This window comes from Symphalangus syndactylus, chromosome 8, assembly GCF_028878055.3.
Source record: "Symphalangus syndactylus isolate Jambi chromosome 8, NHGRI_mSymSyn1-v2.1_pri, whole genome shotgun sequence".
Classification (NCBI taxonomy): domain Eukaryota; kingdom Metazoa; phylum Chordata; class Mammalia; order Primates; family Hylobatidae; genus Symphalangus; species Symphalangus syndactylus.
This window is the reverse complement of record NC_072430.2, coordinates 124,114,186-124,131,775: the sequence shown is the minus strand read 5'-3', so window position 1 is coordinate 124,131,775 and position 17,590 is coordinate 124,114,186. Positions and strand designations below refer to the sequence as shown.

The 17,590-nt window shown below is 57.4% G+C and overlaps 3 protein-coding genes across 11 annotated transcripts in view; all 3 read right to left on the bottom strand.

Moving 5' to 3' along the window:
* Positions 1–2,973: 2,973 nt before the first annotated feature.
* On the bottom strand, positions 2,974–11,314 carry GMPPA (GDP-mannose pyrophosphorylase A). Of its 4 annotated transcripts, none has more exons than XM_055290748.2 (13): positions 11,024–11,314; positions 9,940–9,999; positions 9,740–9,837; positions 8,387–8,490; positions 7,926–8,112; positions 7,521–7,580; positions 5,756–5,886; positions 4,609–4,743; positions 4,416–4,513; positions 4,202–4,248; positions 3,891–3,983; positions 3,541–3,709; positions 2,974–3,265 (listed from the first exon to the last, which is right to left on the bottom strand). In XM_055290748.2, exons 2-13 carry the CDS (start codon positions 9,977–9,979, stop codon positions 3,165–3,167), a joined length of 1,263 nt encoding a protein of 420 aa, XP_055146723.1. In that variant the 5' UTR covers positions 9,980–9,999; positions 11,024–11,314; the 3' UTR covers positions 2,974–3,164. The 4 variants fall into 4 exon arrangements, with proteins under 4 accessions (XP_055146723.1, XP_055146724.1, XP_055146725.1 ...); XM_055290749.2 differs by having other exon boundaries at positions 9,940–9,994; positions 11,024–11,115; XM_055290750.2 differs by having other exon boundaries at positions 9,940–9,994; positions 10,709–11,073.
* Positions 11,315–11,602: 288 nt separating this feature from the next.
* SPEGNB (SPEG neighbor) lies at positions 11,603–13,834 on the bottom strand. The gene is made up of 5 exons (XM_055287860.2): positions 13,748–13,834; positions 13,478–13,605; positions 12,845–13,152; positions 12,099–12,240; positions 11,603–11,910 (listed from the first exon to the last, which is right to left on the bottom strand). Exons 2-5 carry the CDS (start codon positions 13,603–13,605, stop codon positions 11,772–11,774), a joined length of 717 nt encoding a protein of 238 aa, XP_055143835.1. The 5' UTR covers positions 13,748–13,834; the 3' UTR covers positions 11,603–11,771.
* A 2,496-nt stretch (positions 13,835–16,330) lies between these two features.
* The window catches only part of SPEG (striated muscle enriched protein kinase), a 58,588-nt gene continuing 57,328 nt past the window's right edge, over positions 16,331–17,590 (bottom strand). For 5 of the 6 annotated variants that reach the window (XM_055290743.2, XM_055290744.2, XM_055290745.2 and 2 more), the window contains one exon: positions 16,598–17,371. In XM_055290743.2, coding sequence (XP_055146718.1) covers positions 17,179–17,371 — 193 coding nt within the window. In that variant the 3' untranslated portion in view covers positions 16,598–17,178. Of the gene's footprint in view, positions 17,372–17,590 lie in introns of all 6 variants that reach the window. The other variant, XM_055290742.1, reaches the window with a different exon arrangement.

Genomic DNA, 17,590 nt, shown 5'->3' with positions numbered 1-17,590 from the left:
GCATGTCAGGGGCAGCAGAGGGACGCACTACCGAGGGTCGAGAACGGGCGGATTTTGGGGTGGGGGCAGTGTCAGGGGCCAACCCTAGCAGCTGAGCTGAAGGCTAGACTGAGAACACACAGCACCCCCTTGAGGTGGCCAGTGGAGCACAAGGGTGCCGCAGCGATCAGTGCTGGCACCGAGACCTTGTAGTGCCCAGGCTGTGGCAAAGATCAGTTTCAGAGGGGGCTTCTTCATGGGGAGGGGTGTGGGCTTGGAAGGAGGGCAGATGGCTTCCCAGGGATCACCCCTCGAACTCAGACACTCCTCACCACCCCCTGCCCTCCTGCTCTCTGAGCCTCCCAGGATGTACTTGGGGTGGGTGAGGCCCCCCACTCCCTCCAGACCAGAGACCAGGGCAGTTCAGAGGTGGCCATGGCGGCAGAGGGGAGCCTCGGGGAAGGAAGGGGAGCAGGAGGGGCTGGGGAAGGGGAGCGGGGGTGGCGGGCGGGGCCGGGTAATTGCATGTTTGCCAGTTCTCCCGTCTCTGCACACGAGGGAGCGTGTGTCGGTGGGTGTAGCTTCACCTCAAGGAGTATGTGTCTGTTGGCAGAGGTGTCAGTGTGTCTGTCTCAGGGGTCTGGGCTCTCCTTGGCTCCCGCCCACCCCTTTCCAACCCCTTTGTGTTTTGGGGAGTGCAGCTCTAGGCACACCCAGCTGTGCTCCGTGCGGATGCAGCAGATGTGGTGGGGCCCCAGCTGTGCCTGCTTCCCAGAGAGGGGGAGGGGGCTGCAATCTGCTCCCCCGATAATGGCTGCTAAGTGCCAGGGGGAGGGGATTGAGATGGAGGTGGGACTGAGCCCCCGGCAGCCTGGCCTAGGGGACGGGAGGGAGATGAGGGCTCTGCCCCCACCCCACCCTGTCCTGGCCAGCCTCCCCCCAGTCTGTGTTCTTGGCTCAGCCTTTCCCCCTCGGCTGGCTCCTGAAGCCCATCCAAATTTCTCTCCACACTCAGTCCCTGTCCCCGGCTCTCCTCCCCTGTCGCCCCATCCAGCTTGGTGCCAGGGACCCACCCCCCTCCCCGGCCCCCAGCTTGCTCCCCCTCGCTGATTTTACAGAATAATCTTTTTATGGAAACTGAAAGAAGCACTAATGGCAGGAGCGCACCCCTCCCCCGCATCCCTCCCCCGCTCATCCCCCACTTCCCACCCCAGTTCCCTCTTGTTTCTCCCTTCCCAGACCCTCCCCGGGCTGGCGCCCTCCTACCTCTACACGGCCAATGATCGTTGGGCACAGGGTCCCAGCAGCGGTGGACAAGGGGGCTCCCTGCACCCCGTCCAGGGGCAGGTGCTCCATTTTGGGTCTCTCAGGGATGGATGGGACTTTAGGTCCCTCCCAGCACAGAAGTGGGCTGGGAAGGAGTGGGGGGGGCATGTCCTTCTTAGACTCCCCCAACAACGGTGACTCCTTCAATCTGGGGGGCATGTTACAAAGACCTCAGCTTCGCTAGCGGCACCCCCTTCAAACACTGACCCTTTCCCCTTGCACTGCCTCTCCCCACCATGTCCCCACCCCCACTGGGTCTAGGAGGGGGATCCCGGGGGCCAGGGCCTGACACAGACTTATTGGATTTCACGGTGTTTTGCTGAGAAAATAATTAAATTATCATATTTATGATGGAGCTGCCATGGCCTCTGCCAACCACTCGGAACAGAAGGGTCAGGACTAGGGGGAGGAGAGGGAAGGGACCTAGCCCCTGGTCCTATGGCCCACCCTTTCCCAGCCCCTTCCTTGGGGTGATGACCCCAGCCCAGAGTGGGGACCTGCAGCCCCTCCCACTCCCATGAAGAGAAATAATGAAGGTCTGGGCTGGAGGCTGGGACAGGAGGAACTGAGGAACTAGGGACAGCTTATAGGTCAGGACTGCTAAACCCCACACCGTGTAGATCGTTCCCTACATGTTGGCACACAGCCCACGGGACCTGAGAGGCCTGGGAGGTCACATCTGGCCCAATCCCCAAGTCACCCTCAGTCCAGCTCCTGAGAAAGCGCAGCTTCCTAACTGCCAGGCTATGAACCTATGAAACCCTGGGTTCTGTCCCAGAGCCTGGTGCTGATAACAAGGCCCCAGCACCCTGCTGCCTGCCACCCCTGCCTGCTGCCAGGACCCCTCCTTTCTCCCACCCACGCCCTGCACCCCCTATTCTCTTCGGGTAATTAGATTCCTCTCAATTAGCAGATTACGATCATTACCAGCTCGTCTGGCAACACAGCTCCGCACCCACAGCTGGGGAAGGGGGGCACCGAGAGGGGCACATGGGGGTCATGGGCAAACATGAGAGATGGCTGGGAGAGGAGGGCTGAAACCTCCCAAAGGGCAGGGCCAGAGGACAGGAGGTAGTGAGGGCCTTCCCAGAACAGGGTACCTCCCACTGTGCTTCCGAAGAGAATGGCACCAGCTCAGGCCCACCCAGCCTGCCAGAGGAGTAGAAGACAGAGACATGAGGCCTCCGGCAGAGGTGAAACCCCCACCCTGCCAAAAGCCAAGCTGGCAGCAGATGGAGCTGGCAAAGCGGAAAACCGGCCAGGGCTGGGCTCAGCGGGAACCAAGCAGAGCGGGCGATGGGGATCAGCCTCTAGGCCTGTGGCCCCGGTTCCTGTGCCCGCTGCCCAACCGAAATCCTTCACCCTTCCCTTTGGAATCCTTGCACATGGGGGCCTGAGCCAGGCCCAGTGAGGAGGAACAGGGATGCAGGGAGGCAGGAAGGCAGGGGTGAAGGGGGGGCCAGGCAGGCTGGGGAGCCTTGAGGGCCTTCCCCCCGAGCAGCAAGAGGCCGAGGCAGTGGGAGGGGGAGATTTACCAGGGCTCCAGATTCATTATTCATGAGCCCACAGCAACGACTCCAATTTAAATGCTAATGTGGGGGGGCCTGACTCAGCTGCCCCGCTTCCGCCCCCACCCCCAGCCCAGACATAAGTACAGCCCGTGCTGGCTCCAGGGTTCACGGGGTTTATTAGGGAGTCGGGAGGGAGAAAACCCAGGAGTCCCCAGGCCACCCACATTGCTCCCCAGCGTGTGACAATCCTGCCTGGCTTTCTCTGGTCCTTTCTGGACAGAGGCTGGCCAAGCAGGCGGCAGCCCCAAGGGGAGTGGGTAGGAGCTGGGGGCCCTCTGGCAGCCCCACTCAGAGGATGATCTGGTTGGTGAAGCTTCGGCTCAGTTCCTTGTGTGGCAGAACAATCGAGTTCAGGATGAGCACCTCGGCAGGGATCCGGACTCGGCAGCCTGCAGCATGGATGAGAGCACCAGGGGAGGTCATGGGAGGGGAGACAGGGGCAGGGAGCTGGGGGCCACTGCCAGCAGGGAGGGACTCCTCCTGCCCATCCGTGTCCCTGGTCTCATGCCCCCGGTGACTCACACAGGGCCTGGCACACAGCAGGCCCTTGGTAACTATTTGCTAAAAGAAGAAACACGTGTGCACACGGAGGAACGAATGCTCCCGGGGGCCACTGGCCATCAGCTGTGGGGTTCCCCCAGCCCTGGCCCCTGGGAAGCCATACCCAGGATGGTGATGGCAGGCAGCAGCTTCCCGTCCTTGAAGAGGCTCTCACTGTCCATGCGGGCTCGGGGATCATTGGGGTTGGGGTCATTGGGGGTACCCTCCACGCGGGCCCAGCGTCCCACGGTGCTCCCCCAGCCCACGATGCTATGCAGAACACACGTGTGCTCCTGCCAAAGAGGACGGTGAAAGGTAAGAGGAAGGGGCAAGAGGCAGCAGGAACCAGAGAGTGTGAGGTGCGTCCAGATGCAGAGCCCATGGCGTTCACCCTTCTCTGTTCTTGGGGGGATGCCTGGGCCCTCCCCGCAGCCTCTCGGGGTGTCACATGCTGCTGTGTATGCTCGTACCTACCTGCAACGTGGCTCCATGGAGGACAATGCTCTCCCGGAGCCGCACACCCTCACCCACGATCACCCCCTTCCCGATGGAGACATTGGGGCCCAGCTGTGGAGAGAAGCACACACCATAAGCCCTGGAGGGACTTGGAGGATCCCCAAATCCAACTCCCTTTTAGAACAGATAAGGCAGAAGTGACCTGCTCGAGGACACACAATAGTCTGTGACAAAGTGAAGAAACTGGCACCCAGAACTCAGGCAGCGTGGGCACCCTCCATCCATCTGACCACCACCCTTCCCTCCCTGGGGCTGGGACCAGCGCTCACCACAGCCGAGGGGGCCACCTTGGCGGTCGGGTGGATGTACACATTCCCTAGAAGCAGAAGAGAGGCCCTGGGGGCAAATATCCCAAACCAAATTTGATCAGGAAGGGGCAGGGATTGAGGCTTTAACTCTGGACTTGAGGTCAAGAATCCTGGTTCAGAGGGCAGAGGGACTAGGGTGGAAGCCAAAGGTTAGGAATTGGGGCAGGCTGGGTACCTCGGATCCATGGGCCCCCTGGGGTGTGCTTGGCCAGCCGTTCTGGGTGAGTGTCCTGGTATCGGCTCAGGTACAGGCGGGAGGCGTAGAGGGCTGAACTGGGGGCCACAAGGGGGGAAGGCGCTCAGGGGTCAGCAGGGCCTGTGCCCACCACCCCAAAGTTTCAATCCCCAGGGGACCCAGCCTTCCATACCCTGCGGACTTGATCTGGCTCCAGATACCATCAGTGAGATGCACGTATATCTGGCCCTGCCCTGCCAGGGCTGAAAACACATCCTGCTCTAGGCGGATGGTACCTGCTCCTGGCCACAAGCCTGGTGAGTCCTCCCTGGCAAAGAGGAAGAATGCTGACATCAGTCCCCCAGCTGAGCCCCGACTGTGGGGCTAACACAGTCTCCCAGGGACAGGAGTGGGAGGATTCCCACCACCTCTCTAAGCCCCTCTCTCCAGGTCTGGTCCGGTCCTCTCCAAAGGGCTGCTCACATCCCAGGAACCTCTCCCACCCAGCCCCCGCTTGGGTGGGTGCTGTCACAAAGGAGCCCCAGGCAGAGGCCTGCTTCCCATCCCTGCCCCATTTCCAGAAGGAGTTCCCCCCATTTTCACATTCTCATCCCCATTCAGCCCTTCACCCCTTCCAAGTTACCCTCCCCCTCATTGGATGGAATGAAACACAGACAGACTCACCCCAGAGCAAGGCAGCTGGTGAGGGCAGAGACAGTCACAGAAAGAGAGGGGGAGAGAGATGGTAGAGATGCCAGCTCAGCAGAGACAGAGACAGACAGGCCAGGAGAGATGGAGAGGGAAGCAGAGACATGGGTGGGAGTGAGAAATGGCTATGAGCAGAGGAGGCCTTAGATGGGGCGATGTAGGGGTAAGGCAAGGATCACTAGAAGGGAACAGCTTCTAGCCCTACGAGGGAAGACCCTGGGACTGGCGAGCAGGGCTCTAGGTGCTATGTTCCAAGGGGAGCCTCAGCCTGAGAGTGTGCATGTCTGTCTGTGTGTGCACGTGCACACGTCTGCACCCGAGCGTGTGTGCACCCAACTGTGTGTTGCCGTCTGTTCTGAAAGACGTCTCTGGGACACTCAGGGCTTAGGAGAAATGAACCAGAAGGGGAGTGGGCAGGCAGTGACAGAGGAGGAACTGGGATGGATAAGGAAGAGGGACAGAACGAGGTTAGAAGGGGAGGGACTCAGGAGGCTCTGCTGGAGATGGCAAGTGGAGAAGGGAGAGGGGAGGAGGAAGGTGAGCAAGTTGAGATGGAGCCTGCAGAGACTGGTATGTGTTGGGGTCCGTGACTGGGGGTACTTGGGGTCACAGGGCTATGGGGCCTGCCTCACAATTGCCCATCCTGCTGATTACGCTGGAAGACATCCCGAAGAGGCTTCAGGGCTTCAGGAGAAAAGAGGTAGATGCCGCAGTTGATGATGTCACTGATAAATGTGCTGGGTTTCTCCACATAGTGCAATACCTGAGGACAGAGCAGGCTGGGTTCAGTAGAAGAAGGGACTACCGCCACAGTCCCCTAAGACCTGATTTCCAGACCTTTCCTGCTTCTCCTCCCCGCTGCCAGGGTGGCCTGGCTAAAATGCAGTGCGCGTCCGCATCCTCCTGCTGCCTGGCTTTAAACCCTGAGATGACTGCCCTTCACTTGATTCACCTTCAGATAAATCCAAAGTCCATGGCTTTCCCTGCCTGATCCTCCCCACCGCCTACCTCTCAGATGCATTTCCACCCGACTGCATGCCTGTGCCTGGAATGGCCTTTCTCATCTCTTCATCTGGAAAGCCCACCTTTCCAAACCCAGTTGACACTGTCACTCTTTCTGTGCGTCCTCTCTTGCTGGCCCCAGAGTTAGCTATTCATGCCTGGGCACTCCTGAACTCTGGCCATGCCTCACCCATGGCATTGTCATTTGCAAAGGTTGTCTTTTGATTCTGTCACTCCTATTAGATTGACAGTGCCCAAGAGGCAGGGACTGCACCCATTTGGCTCTGTTTCTCTCACACCTACCTGGTGCTGACCACAAAACTATATGTGTGTAGGTGTGTACATGCATGTGTGTGTGCGTGTTTATATGTATGTTTTATATTAAAGCACAAACAAATAAAAGGGGTATGTGATGCCAGGTATGGTGGTGGCTCATGCCTATAATCCTAGCACTTTGGAAGGCTGAAGTAGGTGGATCACTTGAGCTCAGGAGTTCGAGACCAGCCTGGGCAATATGACGAAAGCCTGTCTCTACTAAAAATATAAAAATTAGCCTGGCACATGACTGTAATTCCAGCTACTCAGGAGGCTGAGGCAGGAGAATGGCTTGAACCCAGGAGGCAGAGGCTGCAGTGAGCCGAGATGGCACCACTGCACTCCAGCCTGGGCAACAGAGTGAGACTCTGTCTCAAAAAAAAAAAAAAAAATTAGCTGGGCGTGCTGGCTCACGCCTATAGTCCCAGCTACTTGGGGGGCTGAAGTGGGAGGATGGCTTAAACCTGGGAGGTCGAGGATGCAGTGACCCAAGATCGTGCCACCGCACTTCAGCCTGGAAGACAAAGTGAGACCTTGTCTCAAAATAAATAAATAAATAAATAAATAAATAAATAAATAAATAAATAAATGTGAAAGTCGAGGGGCTTAGGAGAAGGGAGTTTCGCAAACCAAGACAGAGCCCTGCTGCCTTGCCTATCATGCTCCTGCCTCCAGTATGTTATTTCCTGCTTCCAGGCCTTTACACCTGCCATCCTCTCTGCCTGTAGTACCTTCCTGTCTCCTCTGTCATCTAGACAAATGGGACTCCGCTCAGACCTTGCTTCCTCCAGGAAGCCCTCCCTACTCCCACCCCGGTAAGGCTGGGTTGGGACCCCCTTGGTGTTCCCATCATGCACTGTGCATACATTTATTACAGCACCACTCCCAGGGAAATTATCTATTGCCCCCTCCCCCTGGTCAATCTCTCTTAAAGGGATATAAGATGATTAATCGGGAGTGTCTCACCTGTCTGACAAGACTAGGGCCCACCCCATACTGTGCCAGCATTCTCTAGAGGCCTGAGGTAGAGGGGATGATGACACAGAGTAGGCACCCACCCAGCCCCCTCTCTGCTCCCACCTGGTGTGTCTGTGGATTCTCAACGATGCAGCCGTAGTTGAGGGATTGCGTCCTGTTAGCCTGAAAGACAGACACACCCGAGACAGTGACCTGCCTGCTCCAGGGCAGCCAGGTCTGTTTTTTCTTTCTTTCCCTCCCCTACAGCACCTGGCATGCAGCTCTGCCACTGACAGGCCTTCAGCAAGGGTGGAAACTGACAGCTGCCCTCCCCCTCCCTACTTCTGAACAGCCAGAGGGCTCGGGGTCTCCACTAACACCTCCATGCCTGCCAGAGCAGCGCATCTCCCTCCTGATGCCAGCTCCCACACCAACTCCCGGAGCGCCCCTGCCTCCCCAACACCCTGAATTCCGGGAAGCTCTTGGGATCACCTCCTCTACACCCTCCAGCCCTCCTGACCCCCTCACCGTAGTGCCAAGGAGTAAGAAAGGGTGACGCTGGCGTCGGTGGGCTTCCAACATAGCACTCAAGGGGAAGTCGGAGCAGACATCAGCATTGAGCACGAAGAATGCCTCGGGGCTCCCAGCCAGGATCTGGTCTCGAAAATGGTAGAGACCACCCCCTGTGCCTAGGGGGGCAAATTCCTGCAGGTACCTGTCCCCAGGGACCCGAGAGCCAGCTCAGTGGATCTTAGGAAATAGATACCATAAGCCAGGGCACTTGACCCCCACCGCTTGCTCCCAGGAGTACTCCTGCCCAACGCCCACAGAGAAACTCTATATATTCAGGGATTCAGCGATGTCCAAATAAGAATCCTTCTAGTAGGTGAGGATGAACTCTGGCAAATGCTGACTCAACCCACTCCCAAGAACTCAGAGGCCTAGGGCCTCCCCACCCCCCCCCCATATAAAAGTGTGTGCACAAACACCTGACTGGAAGGTTAAACTCCTGCTGGGCGGCTTCTAGGAACTGGGTGAGGGGCTCATCAGGTTGGTAGAAGCCAATGAGCAGAATCTCCTGCATCCCAGGGACCTGAGGACAAGGGAAGAGGCTAGGAGGAAGAATATCTAATAGGAGGGGATGTTAGGGAAATCCTTGGTGCTGGTCCAAAGTCCAGAAACTAGTTTCAGTCTCAGCTGTGGGGCCCCAGGGCACTCACCACTCTGGGCTATTTTCTCCTCTGGACAATGAGCAATCTGGAGGAAGTCAGAGGCCTGATCTTTTTTCGTTTTGTTTTATTTTTGTGAAAAAGGGTCTCGCTCTGTTGCCCAGGCTGGAGTGCAGTGGCATGATTTTGGCTCACTGCAGCCTCCACCTCCTGGGCTCAAGCGATCCTCCCACCTCAGCCTCCTGAGTATTGAGGACTACAGCCATGTCACCACCTGCGTCAGCCTCTAGAGCAGCTAGGACTACAGCCAGGCCATCACATCTAGCTAGTTTTTAAACTTTTTGTAGAGAAGGGGTCTCTTGATGTTGCCAAAGCTAGGCTAGAACTTCTGGCCTCAAGCAATCCTCCCAACTTGGCCTCAAAAAGCACTGGGATTACAGACATGAGCTACCATGCCAGGCCTGATCTTTCAATCAATTATTATTACCCCCCACCAACCTGAACTGGGACTCATTCTAAGAAAGACTTTGCCTACCAAGCTGCATTAATCCATTCCCCCCACCCCCATTTTTATTATCTATCAGCCTAAGCTTGAGATCAGCATGAAGTAAGGGTACCATTTATCAAGGGTCTGTGTTGTACTAGCCATTTTACAAATATCATTTCTAAGCTTCACCACCCAACAAGGTAGGTCTAATCACCCCCATTTGACACATAAGGAAACTGAGTGTCAGAAAGGGTGTGTTATTTGTTGCAGGCCTCACAGCAGGCAGAGACTGAATTCAAACCAAAACCTTGCCTGGCTCAATACGAAAAGCAATAAAGAAACGAGCATCACAGTGATCAAGGATATGAATTTGTGCTTGGTTATCATTAAGAGTCTCCATGCTACGGCTTTACATTGTCTCCAAGATCCTTGCCTGATCTCACATTCCATATTTTAAAAATAGGAGTGAAATCTGAGCAGGAAGAGGCCAGATGAGAAACTAGATTAGGGGAAGACAGCAGGGCAGCTGCACAGCATAACTTGAGGGGGTGCCATTCACATTGTCATCTGTGAATGATGGTCCTTGGAGTTATGCCTGGTGGGAAGAGATCATGGTTGGGAAAGGGGGAAACACAGCATGAAGATGAACAGGAAGTGAGGTGAGAGAGGGGAGCCCCTGAGGTTACCTGGGCACAGGCTTCAATATGGTGTTGGATCATAGGGACCCCTGCCACAGGAAACAGTGGTTTGGGCACCTCAAAAGACAAAGGTCTGAAGCGAGTTCCTGGGAGAGGAGAGAGAACATTTCGGCCTCCTGCCTTCCTCTGCCCCCATCCCGCCTACCACTCCAGCCCAACATCCTCCCCCCATTCCCCTGGCACCTCACCCTTTTGAGGGCCTCCAATCAGGATCACCGCTTTGAGCATAATGGTGACTGCTACCTAAACTTCAAATTCCAACAGAGAAATCAAGCTCAGATCTCCTACCCCAACCAAGCCCCAAAACCCAAATAGCAACACTTAGCCCTCTCCCAAGATGTAAACCCAAAGCTCAATATAGTCTCTGCCTGGACCCAACACCTCACAAATCCCACACATCTCAAATCCCAGCAGAGAAATCAAGCTCAGATCTCACACCCCAACCAAACCCCAAACCCCAAATAGCAGCACTTAGCCCTCCCCCAAGATGTAAACCCAAAGCTCAATATAGTCCCTGCCTGGACAGAACCTCACAAATCCCACACATCCCAAATCCCAACCCAGATTCCAGTTGGCCTTCAAACCTCACGGTGATTCCTCCCAAATTCTGAAATCCACACCCCACAATTTGATCTCTAAAAGACTTCCCTCTGGCCATGAACAAATTCTGCAAATTCAGAAACCTGGCAGAGACTCCCTTCTCAGACCCAAACCTCAAAATACTGAAGCCTCAAACCCACTGATTCCCAAAGTCTTGCGTCTTCATTCTAGATATTAAGCCCTGAATCCCAATAGTGAACCCTGAATATTGAACAGCAAACCCCGAGTGAGCCTCAGATATTTAACTTAAATCCTGAACGTAACTCCCAAGTACTGAACTAACACTAATCTGAATTTGATGAGCCCCTAATCCCAGCAAAAATCCTCTATATGCTGAACATGAATCCTAAAACTAACCTCTGTACGTTGAACCCCAAATCAAAAGACAGGTTCCCTTGGCATCTCAAACACTGAACCTATTGACCCCCCTCCAGTCCTAATACGGACGACTGGGTCTAAATCTCTGGATTCGGAGGATTGATTGATTGCTGACCCTCTGAACCCACAACTGACTCTGTTCAATAAACCCTGGCCTCTCATTGCCAGGGATTGTGGGACCAACACAGGCGCGGGCGCACCGAGGGCCAGCCAGGACCTCGGAGCCCGCTCTCCGTCTAGAGGCCGTCCCCTGCCCCTTACCCCTGCCGCCACCCCTCCACCAGCTCCCTTTACCACTAGCTCCCTTTACTCCAGCTCTGCCGCCCGCTACTGCAAGCTCCTTCCGCGCACGTGTCTTCTCGCAAGTCGCGAGAACTCATTCGCAGGGTCTGCCGGGAATTGTAGTCTGAACCTTTCCCCGCTTTCTAACTTTATGGGAGAGGAGAGAGGTGCTGAAGTCCGGGGGCGTGACCAAGGGATCGCGGGGCGGGGTTAAATGCGAAGAAGGGTGGGGCCTGAGAAGCACAACCTGGAACTTAAGACTGGGACCCCAGCTGTTGGGGAATGGGCCTCGGGGCGGCAGCCGAAGTGAGGAACTGGGTCCCAGAGGAAAACGGGACTAAGGACAGCAGGGGGGTGTGGCCAGCCCTGGAAGGGGCGGAGCCAGGGGCAAACAGCCACGAGGGGCTGGGGCTGGAGGCGCGCAAAAGAGGAGAAGGCGGAGTCCCGGGCCCAGCCGCCGGTACCCCTGGGAAGTCAGGGCGCCTTGGACGGCGAGGGCAACTCTATCAGTTTGACTGTCTGAAATGCAGCACGGGGCTAGGCGCTCTCCAGACCTCCCTGTGACTCCAACAGGCTGTGACCTTGGCGTGGGGGTCTGGAATACGTGTGGGCGCGGGTGCGGGGGAGAGGGAATGGCGACGCGGAAGAGCAGGACAGACGCGGAGGGTCAGAGAGCAGCTTTATTAAGCAAGCTGGAGGAGGGCTGTGGGTCCCATCACCCCCGGGCTCGGCGCCAGGGCGGAAGGTCCGGGGGTGCCGTTCAGGCCACGTCCACGCGAGCGAAGCTCTGGTCCATGCCCAGGCTGTTCTCCACGTACACCTCGTACTTGCCGCTGTCCTGGGGCGTGGCCCGGCGAATGGTCAGCGTCGTGGTGGTGCTGCCGATCTCGAAGAACACCCTGCGGAGGGGCGGCGGGGAGGAGGGCGGAGCCGTGGTCAGTACACGGGCGCACTGGACCGGGCTCCTTAGCCAGCTCTGTTCCTCGCCGCCCAGTCCCCGCCCCGTCACTCCAGCCAGATTTCTGGGCTCAGTCCTACCCAGGTTCCAGCCCCATGCCCTGCCCGTGCCACAGGTCCCGGCCCTCGCCTGTCATCCTCCTCGATGTCCTCCCCGTCCTTGGTCCAGCCCACGTCGGGCGCAGGCTCTCCTAGGATCTCCGCAGTCAGCGTCACGGTGGTGCCTTTGCGCGCCTTAGTGTTGTCGGGTCCCTTTTGAATCTTCGCCGGGACTAGCGGAAGGAAAGGGGAGCGAAACTCCGTGAAGGACCCAGAGATGAGGCAGGGCATCACCTCACCAGCTAATACCCGGCACTAAATACAGATGCGTTTAAACTCGCAGTGTGACGTTGAGCAAATCATTAGCCTCTCTGGTTTCATCTCCTTAGCTGTTAAAGGGACTTATCCCTGCCTCTCCTGCTTCTCGGGGTCGAATAGAGGATCAAGAGAGATAAGGCGGGCGAAAGCCCCTGAATGTTCACACATCTCGCGGTGCCTCAGAGACCGCTTCGGGTAGTGGAAATTGCCCAGAGTTGGGAGCCAGAAGACCCGGGTCCAACCCTGGCTCTGCCTCTGGCTTGCTGTGTGACCTTGGGGACTCGGAGCCGCGTGATGGAAGCCTACAGCTGACTGCTCAGCCCGGATGGAGCTGGATCCCAAGGTAGGGAAGGACGCACTTGGTTGGCGCGGCGATGCGCCCCAGGCCGTGCCCAGAGCTGGGCTGGCGGGGACCCTGTAGCTAGGCCCAGAGGTAAACACGCGCAGCTGGACAGGGCTGCGGGCTCTGGCTGAGTGGTGCTGGTCTGCGCCCTGACGCTGAGCCCGGGGCACGCGTACCTTCCACGAGGATGCGCGCCGAGTCAGAGCACTGGCCGAAGGGGTTGGTGACGTTGATGCTGTACTGGCCCAGGTCTGCCAGCTCGCCGTCGCGTACCACCAGTGCCACCACGTCAGGGTCCTCGAAGACGTAGCGGTACTTGGGCCCGTCACGTAGCTCCTTGCCGTCCTTACTCCAGCGGATGAATGGGTCCGGGAAAGCCGAAATGCGGCAAGTGAGCTTGGCCGCGCTGCCCTCGATCAGCACCACATCCTTCAGCGGCTCCAGCACCCGCGGCGGCCCCTTCTCCCGCAGCTCCTTCCGGGACCTACCCGCGGGCCGAGTCAGGGCCCATAGCTCCCAAGACAGGCCCGGCCACAGCCCTTAGCGAGCGCACCATCTCCTACCTGCCCCCTGGGCCCGCCAGACCCCTAAACGTGTGGCTTGGTAGGGAGGAGGACTGCTCCTTAACTGCTGCCCTGATAGGATGATGCATTCCTGCCGGCCACTCCTCCATACCTCAGTAACGACCCTTCTCCTAAGACCACTCATTCTAAAGGCTCCTGACGCTGCTCAGCCCTTACCCAAACCCCATTCAAGAATGCGCTCTCTGCAGCTCCCTTCCTCCACAGGGCTCCGGGGTTCCCTCTCACCTGTGGCCCCGGTAAGAGGCCTGGATGCGAATGGCCGCACTCTGGACCTGTGGGTCATTGATGTCCAGGGTACATCCAGGAGGTGGGGCCGCAGCCACTGGCTTTTTGGCAGGAGCTGCTTTAGACATCTGGGGAGTGGGCGACAAATATGGGGGTCCAGGCTGAGACAGAGGCTCCCACCTTCAGCTCCCACCTTTTCCTCCCTGGTCAGAACATTCAGGGGGGTAGAGGAATGGGGGTGTCTGCGGCTTCTCTGAGGATCGGACTCACCGTGGAGGGGTTGACCTAGGGACTTGAGTCGACTGGCTGGATTGCAGGCAGCACAGAGCCCTTCTGGATGGCACAGCAGGGGTGCAGGCAGGTGCTCAGCCCTGGGCCTGGTTTTATACATCGCTCCCCTCCTTGCCTTGTTTGGCGTGGTTGCCCCAAGCCCCCCGGGACCCCATCCACCTCCCTCTGACTCAGGCAGGTTCTTTATTTAGCCTGCGGATGCCTGGGATGCTGGCTCAGCCGCTGGGCTAGGCCCGTGGGGGGAAACCCGAGCGGCTCTGAGGTGCACCTCCCGTCAGCACCTGGACAGCTGGATGCTGCCCTGTCCCCTCCCAGGGCAGAGGGTATCCATCCAACTCCCAGGAGGACCAGATTCAGCCCCTAGCTGACAAGAGATCCAGCTTCCTGCTGGGGCAGCTTTTCACTCAGGTTGGGCTCTGGATGGTCAGACAACACACCCTGTTGGTTAAGGGGTTTGAGTGTTTTGGGGGTGTCCCTGAATAAAGCCAGAGTAGCATCGGGCTTGGGCCTCAGGGCCCCTACAGCTAATGGCAACAGGGCCACGTGGCTGTTAAGACCAATCCAGAAGCTCCTTACTCTTCCCTTACCCCCAACCCCAGGAGTCCAGGGTTGTCACTTCCACACTGTGCCCCCTGGCGGTAAACTGAGATAAACCGGGCGGGGATGGGAAAAATTTTTGAGAATAGCAGCCCCTCCATGCCTTCCCCATCCCCACTCACTCCCCTCGATGTCACATGGTAGGGGCTGTTTAGACTGCATTGTCCTTGGAGATTAGCACCACTACTGGCCCCAACCCTAGGTCTGCCCAATGCCTTTTTGGGGGCATAAATTGGTGCATAGGGGCATCAGACCACCTGGGGTGAAGGGGTTCAGTTAACCCCTCTGGGGATTGCCTGGAGGCCAGTCTGCCCAGGCCGGGCACCGGGCAGAAGCATTGCTTCCATTCATTGGAACTACCCGCCCTAGTATGGGGGCACTGTCACCTTTTGATCAGAGCAATTTTGACATAGCTCGGCTGACATAAATTACCTTTGCTCCTCTGGGTTTGGAACAAGCAGTTCACATGCCATTTCCAATGGAGATGGGAAGGGAGCTCAAGATCAGAGGGGGGACGGGAGAGGAATTTTACCATTTATCAAGATATGAGTTCAGGCACCTCATTTTTATACAAAACACTTGCAGTGTGTAGGGGATTGGAGATTCTCACAGGCAAACTGTATATCTTCATCGCTAAAATGACAGGTAGGCAAGGTGTCATTCTGGTCCCTTCCAGTTGGCTTTAACATCCTGTTATTTTATGATGATGGGGCTTGCCTCTTCCCTGGGGTTCTGAGAAGCTAGAGAGGCTAGGCTGGGCTGGGCAAAAGGGTTGTCTGAGCTGGAGCCAAGGGGCCCTCAACCTCCATCAGAAACACAGCAGTGTCAACTCTCTTTCCCCTGGTCAGAGGCTTTGTTCCTTTTACTTTGCCAAGAACAGAATTTTGAAGGTGGGGATGAGGGGAACATTTCCTCTGGAGGCAAGGAGATCTGGGTCCCTGCCAACCCCCCAACCCCTCGTCCCCAACCTTAGGGCAGGGCAGCTCAGTCCTAGGTCCCAGTGACCATTCTATGGCACTGCAGGGGTGTGGCTAGAATTGAGGTGCTTTAGCACCCAGCAGACCTCCTAACTTGCCATGTGGACAAGAAGGTCCAGGCTGGTGTGTCCCCTCAGCCCTAGGAAAATGCTGGACACAGCAGACCAGAGCACTCCCAGCTGGTGCTCTCCATGTGCTCTGATTTGTGCTGTGACATGGAGGGCGAGGGGTGTGGGCCTGTCCTAGTGTTTCTTTTTGAGATGGAGTCTCGCTCTGTCACCCAGGCTGGAGTGCAGTGGTGCAATCTTGGCTCATTGCAACCTCCACCTCCCAGGTTTAAGCGATTCTCCTGCCTCAGCCTCCTGAATAGCTGAGATTACAGGTGTGCACCACCACGCCTGGCTAATTTTTGTATTTTTAGTAGAGACAGGGTTTCATCATGTTGGCCAGGCTGGTCTTGAACTCCTGACCTCAGGTGATCCAGCCACCTTAGCCTCCCTGTCCTGGTTTCTTCTGCAGCTCCTCACACTACCTACTCTCGCCAACCATTAGGATGAAACCCTCTCTGCTCCAGGGGTCAGGACCAGAGCTCCTGCCTGTCTTCTGGGCAGAGTGAACCAGGCTGAGCCAGGATTGGGGTGAGGGCTGGCCTATTTCAGAGCCCAGCATCCCCTACATTGTGATGAGGGAACATGTGACAAGAGGTGGGGGCTACCAGAGCCTGGTTGCGGGGGTTCAGTGGATCTGCCAGCATTCCAGAAACTGCAAGAGGAGAAGCAGACCACAGTCTCCCCTCCCTCCAGGAATAAGGAGAGGCGAGGGGCCAGGAGGGTCAGGGGAGGGGGTTGGAAGGACCCAAAGTGCTAGCTGGTATATTCCTGAATGTATGTGTTGGGGAATGCCCAGAGAGGGCTAAATGCCCCTGTCCTGGACTCACCCCTCACCAGCCATCTTCCCCTCCAGCCATCCCTCCCAATAGACACACAGGTTATGCTGCTTGCCATTTTTATTTCTTTGTGACAGACAGACAGACAGCTGGATGGCTGGGAGGGATGGTCAGGACAACATGGGCAGTAGGGATCGGATGGAAGGGGAAACTTCATAAAAGTCAATAAATAAATAAATATGAATGGGAAGAAGGCCAAAGGCCATGGAGGGGCAGTGGGGACATCTTTGGGCCAGCAGAGAGCGCCTGGGGCTGTATCCACTGGACAGGAGGAGAGAGCGAGTGTGAGTGACCGCTGGCCTCCAGCTCTCCACGTTTCTCCTCTGAGGGATGCTCACAGCTGACCCACCCCACCTCCACCTGAGTCCTCTCTTCTCCCTCCGCCGCCTCACTGCCTTCTCTCACGTCCCGGCCCTGGGCCCCTGCCACTGTATCTGTGTCCTGCCCCCGCTTTGCCACACTGACTCCCAGCCCACTGCCCTGACACCCGGGACTCCTTCCTTTTCCTCCTCTCCAGCCATGCCCACCTTCCTTGGTTCTCCCTGAGATGCACTGACCCCCAGCCCAGAACCTTCCTAGAGCCTCCCCCTTCCTGTCCCTCGACTTCTTTTCCTCTCCACTTCCCCATTCCCCTCTTGTCCCTCTGCCTGTTCCCACCCTGCCCAGCCTGGCCAATGGGTCTCCCACTCTGGCTTTGGCCTGGGGTGGCATCAGGTCGAGGCCCTGGGGTCTCTGTCCTTGAAGGTCTATGAGGTAAGAGCCCGGCCAGATGTTGCTGCTGGTGGTAACCAAAGCCCCAGGCCCGCCTGGCTCAGCGTGGGCCCTGGAATGTCCCGTGGCATTGGTGGGAACCCCAGTTGAAGCCCGAGGCCTGGCTGTGGTCCGTGCCTCTAGGGGCCGCCAGGGTAGGAGCGCAGCAGCACCTTGTGGCGGGTGGCAGCCTCAGCCCGGCGCCGCCGCTGCTCGCCCAGGAACTCCTTGAGCCTGTTGGTGGTGAAGGTGAGCGTCTGGCGGCGCAGCTTCATCAGGTAGGCGTCCTGCAACCATGGGTGGGCCAGGCAGTCCTGCAGGGAGGGCCGGCTCCTGCCAGGCAGAGCCAGGGATGATGAGCCTGGAAGGAAGCTCTGGGAGCTGCCGGGGCTCTGTCCTCCCGCAGACCCATGTCCCAATCCTGGATCCACCCCTATGTGCGTGATCTTGGGCAGCTCAAGAGCTCAATTCCCCAATCTCTGGAATGGGGACAGTGATTCTGCCTTGCACGGGGCTGCCTCGGGCTTTAAATGATAGTAGTATGACCATTTA